Source organism: Phaethon lepturus, unplaced genomic scaffold (assembly GCF_000687285.1).
Source record: "Phaethon lepturus isolate BGI_N335 unplaced genomic scaffold, ASM68728v1 scaffold16550, whole genome shotgun sequence".
Lineage (NCBI taxonomy): Eukaryota > Metazoa > Chordata > Aves > Phaethontiformes > Phaethontidae > Phaethon > Phaethon lepturus.
Window position 1 is genome coordinate 432 of NW_010511329.1, and position 9,226 is coordinate 9,657.

General features: G+C 40.0%; 2 protein-coding genes across 2 annotated transcripts in view; one reads left to right on the plus strand and one right to left on the minus strand.

The window, feature by feature from the left end:
* Positions 1 to 6: 6 nt before the first annotated feature.
* Positions 7 to 5,191, plus strand: NIF3L1 (NIF3 NGG1 interacting factor 3-like 1 (S. cerevisiae)). The gene is made up of 6 exons (XM_010283598.1): positions 7 to 373; positions 1,109 to 1,274; positions 1,745 to 1,871; positions 2,251 to 2,389; positions 3,764 to 3,847; positions 4,819 to 5,191. Exons 1-6 carry the CDS (start codon positions 19 to 21, stop codon positions 5,001 to 5,003), a joined length of 1,056 nt encoding a protein of 351 aa, XP_010281900.1. The 5' UTR covers positions 7 to 18; the 3' UTR covers positions 5,004 to 5,191.
* A 2,283-nt stretch (positions 5,192 to 7,474) lies between these two features.
* The window catches only part of ORC2 (origin recognition complex, subunit 2), a 15,515-nt gene continuing 13,763 nt past the window's right edge, over positions 7,475 to 9,226 (minus strand). The window contains exons 14-16 of the mRNA XM_010283610.1: positions 9,149 to 9,210; positions 8,240 to 8,358; positions 7,475 to 7,578 (exon numbers count right to left, since the gene is read on the minus strand). Of these exons, the coding sequence (XP_010281912.1) occupies positions 7,492 to 7,578; positions 8,240 to 8,358; positions 9,149 to 9,210 (268 nt within the window). The 3' untranslated portion in view covers positions 7,475 to 7,491. The remainder of the gene's footprint in view (positions 7,579 to 8,239; positions 8,359 to 9,148; positions 9,211 to 9,226) is intronic.

Consider the following 9,226-nt stretch of genomic DNA (forward strand, 5'->3'; position numbering starts at 1 on the left):
CCTCCTTCACGCTCCTTCATGAATCTCCGGGAGCTCGTTTCTGCCCTGAATGACTTTGCATCCCTCTCTCTGGCTGAAAGCTGGGACAATGTGGGGTTGCTGGTGGAACCAAGTCCTCCTCACACTGTGAACACCCTTTTCCTCACCAACGATCTCACTGAGGAGGTGATGGAAGAGGCAGTGCAGAAGAAGGCAGACCTTATTCTTTCTTACCACCCTCCTATATTCACACCACTCAAGCGAGTAACATGGAAGACCTGGAAGGAACGGCTAGTGGTCCGAGCCCTGGAGCACAGAATCGGGATTTACTCTCCCCATACAGCATACGATGCTATACCTCATGGAGTCAATAACTGGCTAACAAAGGGACTCGGTGAGATTCTGGTAAAAACAAACAAAAAAGGTTAAAATTATTCATCAGTATATGTTATTTTATGTGGGGACCTTACCTCATTTTCCTTTCTTCCAGCTTTTACAGGTATTATTTGAGTACTTTTAAAAATTATTTTTCCCCCAATATTCTTCTAATATTACTAAGTATCCTAAACATATTTTAGGGAATTTATCTTGGTGAGGAACACCAGATACAAACACTAAAAGACACTTTCAGACGCATGACTGTATTATTGGATGTAGTCAGAACTGGTGCAGTATATTTATTGTCCCTCTTTGTTGCAAAGTTTCAACCACTGACTTTAAATCACCACCTTTGATTTATGAAGTGCAAGATGTTATTGTTTGCAAAGGACTTAAGGTATCTGAAATTCTTTTAGATTTTTATCCTGTATTGCGGCTCATAAATGAAAGCAGCTGTCTTTTACAGCCTGATTTACAAACCAGAAACTATTTTGGTTTTGTACAATTCTTAGGATAAAACAGGTAGCATTAAGAATGACAAAATAATATATATCCATCAAATTCTTTGCACTTAAAATAGACTGTGCCTTATGGAGGTAACAGGGCAAGGAGTCCTCAGTTCTGGTCAGGGAAAATGGATTGAAGTACAAAGTTTGCATCTTTTTGTTGCATCTCTTTAAGATATGTGCTAAATTGGTATTAGGATACTTATCCACCTTTATGAAACAGCAATCTTGTACTGTTTTCTCAGGTGCCTGTACTTCCATCCCTCTGCATCCATCAACTGCGCCAAGCTACCCAGCTGAGGGCACTCATCGGGTAGAATTTTGCACAGACAACACTGAGCATCTGGACATGGTGCTGTCCAAAATCAAAGACATCCAAGAGATCTCCTGTCTCACTACTCTCCCTGCCAGGTATCTACTTTGCTCTCTAATGTTGTGTTCTTCCTGTTGTTTGAAACAATAAGTTGCTGAAATTGTAATTTACTGTTGTAATCACTTTGTTCCTCTGTGCATTGCTGCTATTTTTTGCAGCAACAGATTGAGAAACTTAAGGAACAGATTGAGAAACTTAAGGAATAGTCATCCCTTTCTGATCAATCTATGCTATACTAAATGGTAACAGCAACTCCATATAGCATCACATAGATTAGAGGTGGTAAAGAAGAGTATTAACAGGAAATTTATGAGGACAGTTGAGTTAAATTCCCATATCTGTTTCTTCCAAGAGAGTAGACTAGATTAGGCTAGGCTATTACAATGCCTTCTTTTTTCCTTTCTCTGTGATAGAATAGCCACTGTCATAGAATAGCTTTGTTTTATATCAATATGATGCTAAAATTTTATCTAGTTTCCTAGCAAGCACCCAGCATATCTTTCCTCAGGGTTGAAGGTGAGGAGCAAACACGGGTCAGTTTGAACTGCTCTCAGAAAGCACTATTGGACGTGGTGGCATTATTGTCCCAGAACAGCCTTCTTTATCACAAGACTGAGATTCTCTTACTACAAAAGGTAACAAAATAATGTATTACTTCCTGTGAATGTATTAATTGTGTGAGCTCGGTGCCTTAAACACTGAGCCAGTAGTCAGTAGCATCACAGGTTTCCTGTGCTACCATGTCAGTGCTCTGAAACACTGGCCTGTGAGTATTTGAAGCCACACACATTTTCCAAAACAATGAAAACAGCTGTGTGGTCAGTTCTTCAATCAGTTCCAATAGCTAGCGTAGTTAGGATGTTACATTCAAGAACATCACATACATATTTTTTCATAAAGTTCAGAGGCATTCCTTCCGAATGCCCAATATATAAATTTCCATTTTGTACAGTATGGAAAGTAATGCGAACTTCTGGAGTCAGCTTTCTCACAGTAATTTTAATTTCTTTTCAGCCTCTTCTTCCCCATACTGGAATGGGACGTCTGTGCACGCTGAGAGAGCCAGTCTCCTTGTCGGACATAATTGAGCGTATCAAAAGCCACCTAAAATTACCCCACATCCGCTTAGCTGTGGGAATGGGCAAGACACTAGGTAAACAGGCCTGCAAGTACGACTGTCCATTAGAACTAGTATTCCAGGAAGACAAGGAATGTGAGTGTGTGTGAAGTATACTTGAATAGGTTTACTTCCAAGTAGTATGAAGCACCGTTAAAGACAAGAAACAACATTTTAGAATTTACATGAGATGATCACACAAAAAGAATATCATCTATATTTTTAATTGGAAGCTCTATATTATGCTGGTTGTCACTGTGAAGAAGGGACAATACAAGTTGAATGTGAGACCTTCGTTTTGATAATTTGTATAATGGCTAAGACTTTTTCCCCCAGTATATCAGACATAACTGTATCATTTCATTGTACAGTCCCTTTTGTGACTGAATGTTAAATTCCAAAGCACTTTAAAATAGTAAGACACTTCATGGTATCCTGATGAACATGTAACCATCCATGTTTTTGATGAAAGAGAAATAGGGGCAAGGAAGGTGAACTATCCTAGCTCAAAACAGTGCATCACTAGTAAAACATGGAGCAAGCATTTTCTTATCCCAGTTAACTATCCTAATCCCTAAGGAGCATAACTGTTGGAATTTGTGAGAGCAAATTTGCTGAGAACTCTTTGTAACTTATGAGACGGAAGTCATATTAGAAGCCTCTCATTGCTTCTAATTGCACTAAAAAAACCCCAAACTATTTTGAAGCTCCTCATTTTGGCGTGGGATTGTAGTGGTGTGACTCCACTTAAATCAACAGTAATTACATGGCAACATACTGTAAAACCTTAGTAGAATCTGAAAACTGTGTGTCATGTGTCCCCTCTCTCTAGTGAATGTAATATATATGGAGAATTAAATTTCCTGTCAACTGTCGCACATCTAATAGCTTGGAATCAGCAACCATAGCAAATGGGCAAATTTTTAACAGCATGGAGCAGCTCTCTGCTTGCATTTGGCATTCTGAGAGCTGAAAGCTAGGATTTAGTATATCTCAGAGGCAAAATGCTGCCTTAGTGGCATCATTAGTTGTAAAGCTAATGATGGTGGAACATGAGAGTCCTGGAAAGAGTAGCAGCCTATTAAAGGGTTTGGAAACCTAAGTAAGTAACACCTCACTAGGAGAGAACTAGCCAGCAGCCAGCCTCTGTACTGTAGTTTTCTGCAAACTTTCCTACCCCTTGAAGAAAAAAATCTATACATCTCTTTGGTACACAGAGGATTTTGCTGTATCATCAGAGGTGTTATGAGCCCATGACTCTTTCAAACTACAGATGTGTCTCTTCCTCCAACAAATTTACATTGATCCTAAAATCAAAGTAGTAGTTATTGTGAAACAATTAATAGAAATACTGTCAGGAGGGCTGAACAGGGGGAAAGGAATTTAACTGTGACACCTTGTATCCTGCAGAATCGCCAGTGAAGAAGGCTGCTCTGTGTGCTGGTTCTGGGAGCAGCATCCTGAAGGGAATGGAAGCTGACCTCTATCTCACAGGTAAAACATTATGTTGCTGTTTCGTTATCTTTATAAAAATAGTCACTAGAAAAAAAAGGCAAAAAGAAAAGAGTTGACTGGCTATTGAAGGATTTGGCCAGAAAGAATTACCTGTTATAATTGGGAAACAGTAAGTTATTTGAATGATAGAAGAATAACATTTAGAGATAACATGGATCAGATGGCTATGTGGCCCAGCAAAGCTTATCTGAATTAAAACATTGCTATACATGCATTATTTCAACACAAAATCAGTGTTGATGGCATTCTATTGCAACCTTCAATGTGTTTCTCCTTTGGCAAGATAGCGGGTATTTCCTCAGTTCCCTACAGAATTCCCTAATAGAAAATGGAATATAATGTAGTGTACAGAATCTTCCAAAGGAACCCCATAGTGTGTCTGATCAAAGGGACACTTAGTCCGTTATCCTCTTTTCTGAAATTGGGACCGCTACTATCTACAGCTTGCTCAACAATGTGACAACTGCCTTGCATTCTGTCGTACTTAACTTGAGGAAGTTCTTTGGCCAGGCATGTCCCATCTCCCCCTTAAATACAGCCCTGCAGAGCTGTCCCTTAGACAGGTTCTTTGCAAGGCTTCCCAATTGCTGTCCTCCATCACAGCAACCCACATGACATCCAGATGGCCCACTTCAAAACCACTCTGCACACTGTTTATTTCCTGCCCAAAGTGGCAGAATCTACCTCTGTTGAAAGAGGGCAAGGAATTTCTGTGGTTTTCTCTCAGTTGTATATGGGGGATATTGTCTGAAAATCCTTCAAGGGACACTAGAGTAGAAGTGTGCCACATTCGTATATGGAGCAGATGGTGTTGCATTCCCCCTTACGGGCTATATCCCCCGTTATGTCTTCCCAGCTTCTAGCTAGGATTCTGTATACATTGCAAAGAACTGGTTAACCTGAACTGTACTGTTAATGATCTACATGGCATTTCTTTCTCAAAATGGCAGGAGAGATGTCCCACCATGATGTCCTGGATGCAGTTGCCAATGGGATAAGTGTTATTCTGTGTGAGCACAGTAACACTGAGCGAGGCTTCTTGTCAGAGCTGTGTGACATGCTAACTATCCACCTACAGAATAAAATCAACATAATTGTGTCTGAGAAAGACAGAGATCCCCTCCAGGTGGCATAGGGAAAAAAAAAAACACAGTAGTGAGAGAATTCAGTCAAGAGTTTCATGGTATCTTGTACAGACCTATCAAACTGCAAGCTTAATGAAGATGCTCTGAATTTGTTCAGTACAGAATGATCGTATTATTCATTCCCTCAAAGTCTGGGATATACTTTGTCATCTGTCAGATAAATAAATGCTTGTTTTGGGCTACAGAAGGCTGATGTACTCAATTACTGGGCTGCACGTCAATACATTTACTATTACTGCATATTCTTATTAGATATATTTGATGACCATGATACTCAAGGATTGGTTTGGGTAAAATATAGAAACCCGACTTAATCTTGTTTTAAGCTTACACAGCAGTTCTACATTGAATGATGTCAGTACAGGTCACTGATATTTTAGCTAACAAATCTCCTGATAATAGTTAATGAAAGGGGGTGGACCACCTGTTTGCAGTTGCAGTTTTATTAAGACACCACTCATACACAAATATAGAACACAATTCAGGTATTTGGTACTCTACCAAAACTGTTAGCAGATAACTCTAAAGTCAGGATGATGACAGCACTTCATTAAAGTAAATTTCACATCTAGAAAACCAGATATAATTGCACTGAAAATGCACTATGGTATCACTATCTGTAAACACATTAGGTGGTGTCTTCCATATGTACTCAGAATATAAATTATATCTTGAGTTTCGCAGGAACTGTGGAGAGAGTCAAAGGACTGAAAAATAGGATGTGGTTGCTGCTTAGCTACAATACTTTTTAAGTTTCTCCAACAGCATATCTCTTCAAGCGGCAGAGTTCTTGTTCTTGAACTCTACACCTAACTTACAGAAAACTTGTGTAAGACACAATGCCTTCATCCCAGTTTTAGTGGTTCTGATGGTAGCCTAAATAATGATAGGCAGGATCTGATGCATCTTGCAAAGTTTTGGGATTGCAACCTGTAAAATGCAGATGCAAGTGCCACCAAAAGAGAATGTTAGTTGGAAAATGTTCTGGGGGAGGAAGCTGCTGGCATGTGCCAGTTTTTCCCATCAGACTCTCCAAAGCTAATTAGGTCCTATATTTGAAGAATCAAATTGTCAGTGGGGTAAATAGATATCCCGTGTTTCCAATCCAAACAAAAGGCTGACTGTAAACCTGTCTGTTGCTTCTGTCAGTGAAGGGTAGACCAGGTAACAATATTACTCCATATGATGTTTTGGTTCTCTCCAAAAGCTATATACTGGTATTAAAAGGCAGGCAAACTATTTTTGATACCTTATAAGAAACAATATAAAATATTTTACTGATTAGTTTGAAATCTTCTGCACACTGCATGAGGATTTGCACAGATATTTGACAGAATAATGAAAATGAGCCTTTCACACAATTGCCAGAAGGATCTTACATCTTCCTATAAAATAAAAAGATTGTGGAAAACAAGACAAGCTAATTAAAATTAATTTATTTATTTGATTGATTTGAATTATTACAACATTAAGCTGTAACACAGCTACCAAATATTAGACATACAGAGTCCCTGAAGTCTGGCTGGCAGACTACTGTTGATGGAACTAAAGGGCTTACTCCCACATACCTGAGAAAAAAAGTGAAGAAAAGCTGTCAGACTTCAGCAGTCTCCCAACCTCTAAGGGCTTAAAAAAAGGGAGAGCTTATAAGCAGCAATGAAGGCCTCCTCCAGGATCAGTGAACACTCCTGATGTAAAAAATACATATATACAATCAAGATTTAAAAAAATAAACAAAAAAACTTCACAGCCTCTTCATATTCCTGGATTGCAACTTGGAAAGTAGATGAAAGAAGCTGGATCCTCTCACCTTCACCAACAGGCAATGACTTGAGTCCATCACAGTTTTGATTATCTTAAATCTTCTTCTAGAAGGATTTGGGTTTGGGGCAAGTCCTTCAGTTCTATTTCCAGAATTTAATAAGTTACCCACAGTGTCCCAAGCCCACTAGTATTACTTCCTTTCCTCATGCAGTCAAGGCAGGTCTCTTAGCATTATAAATCTTGCTTCTTCATACGCTGGAAGCTAGTCTTGTCTAACTGGTGCTGGAAAGCACTCAGTTGAGAAAAGTTGCACCACTAGTACAAATTAAAGCTCTGACCATCTAGTGATCTGCACTTCCCAAAGTAGCTCGAATCAAACCCTCATGTCTGGTGAGGTAGAGAGCAGAAGGCACAGTCTTACCAAGTTTGTTTTTCTGTCTGTAAGGCTGGCTGCATAGATATGAAGAAGGCATCATCTGAGCTAAGAGACAAAACAGACAAATCTAACTACAGAGCAAGAGATGCCCTGCTTACAGAAGCCAGAATTCCAAACTACCTGAAGTAGCTGAACAATAAGCCTTGTTCATTACAATTCTTACATTTCACTAAGTAGTCCAGCAGCCTTGGGGTTGGAGGGATAGCGAGCTGAGTATAGGCTCCTCTCCAGCAGCCCGTGAGAACAATGGCTGCAGACGCCTTGGGAACAGAGAGACGTTACACATCTTCATCCTCTTTCTCTAAGAAGTCAGTCAAGGTACAGTCATCTACAGGAATTAATAAGTATTCCACACCATCAGCTCCCTGAGAACAGACATGCATACACATTCTGTTAACACCAGTGCACAGTGCAATGCAAGCCACTTCTAGCACTGCAACATTAACGTTTATTTGCAGGCTGGGTGAGAGCTGGACAGCATTCAGAAGGACTACATTGCTAAAAACCAGGAATATTTCACTAGAGCAACACTGGAAATGCACAAATACTGAGAAAAGTCAGTATATGAGAAATCTTCTGGTGGGCTATGCTAGTCTGACACTACATAGCTCCTCAACTCTTGTGTTCCCATACCTAGTACTGCTATACTGCCTCATTATTAGGACTAGCCTGCATTCTTCCATTGTGCAAATACAGGTAACTACTGGAAGCAGACTGGCAGGCTCCAGAGTCCATTACTTCTTAAGGTCTTCAGGAAGAGACCTGTAGGTTCCTGAGTAACCAAAATACACTGCATTTTTACAGCCCCCTATCCATGTAAAGGGCATTGACAAACTGGAAGCATGGAAAGAGCTGATATTACAGAATTTAAGCCCTTTGCTAGTTCCTAGGTGCTTCAAACAATAGAGCCTCACTGTGAGCTCTAAAGTGGTGTCTTAGGGATACTTAGTAGCAAGTAAGCATTTTTAATTTTTTTTTTTTTTAAGGTGGCTGAATATCCAGAATTATCTTCTTCCCCCAACTCACCCGCTTGGTCCGGATGAGCTTGTGGTCCCTGAATTCTGTCAGCTGTGCCCTGAGTGTCAGGTCACTGTTCACAAGGAAAGCCTCTCGACACTGCTGGTAGAAGTCTTGGAAAGACAGCCCTGGAAACAGAAAAAGCCGAGAAGAAGAAATTGAAGTGGTAAAATGGTCAGATTTTTCGAAGTCTAACAACACATACTATCTCCACCTACAAATCTTGCTTTGGGTTAGACCACAGTGGCTACAGTCATCACTTCTTTCAAGTACACAGCCAAGCTGACATTTCAGTAAATTAATGGAAAACAGCTGAATTAATGTTCCAGTCACCCTGTTTGCCTAACAGAATTTTAATAGCACTTTAAATGCACTTCCCAATGTGGTTAATCTCACTTAATTTCCAACTCCTCTATCTTACTTCTAACTTACTTTACCATTAACATCTTATTCATAACCCTGCAGCACCTGTTAGAGACAGTGACAGAATATTCCACATGTATCCTAGAAAGCAGGGACATATCAGAAGTCACTTAGATAGGAGCAGCACAGGAACAGAATCTCCTGTCTTTCCCTGGTCCTTTAAGTGCTAGTTATGTAAATTCATATACTTCATTTATTTTAATTTTTTAACTCCACAGTCTCCCATGGATGGTCTCAGTCATGTCTAAACATCAAAGCAGACAACAGTAAGAGGAGGTCCTTCAGAACCAGCCAGTCTATTGACTTCCTGTCAGTCAGACACAGTACCACAAGAAAGACAGTCTATGCCATTGAGTCTCACTGAGCCAACTTACAGCACTTCAGTTACTGGTGATGTAACCTGCATACCAAAAGCCAGTGCCACTATGACTGAGCTGGCAATGGCAACACCCTAAACATATGAGTACATACGTACACCCCTTTTGGTGCACATACCTGCATAAGATGGGTTGCCCTTGTTCTCCAGCTGGTACTGAGCAAGCAGCCTGAATATCCCCCTAAATTAAAGGGAAA

Excerpts from the sequence above, each read along its gene's own strand:
- NIF3L1 (XM_010283598.1), top strand. The coding sequence starts at position 19 with ATGAATCTCCGGGAGCTCGTTTCTGCCCTGAATGACTTTGCATCCCTC. Across the intron at positions 374-1,108 it reads CTGGCTAACAAAGGGACTCG|GTGCCTGTACTTCCATCCCT; the intron begins GTGAGATTCTGG and ends CTGTTTTCTCAG. Across the intron at positions 2,390-3,763 it reads GGGAATGGGCAAGACACTAG|AATCGCCAGTGAAGAAGGCT; the intron begins GTAAACAGGCCT and ends TGTATCCTGCAG.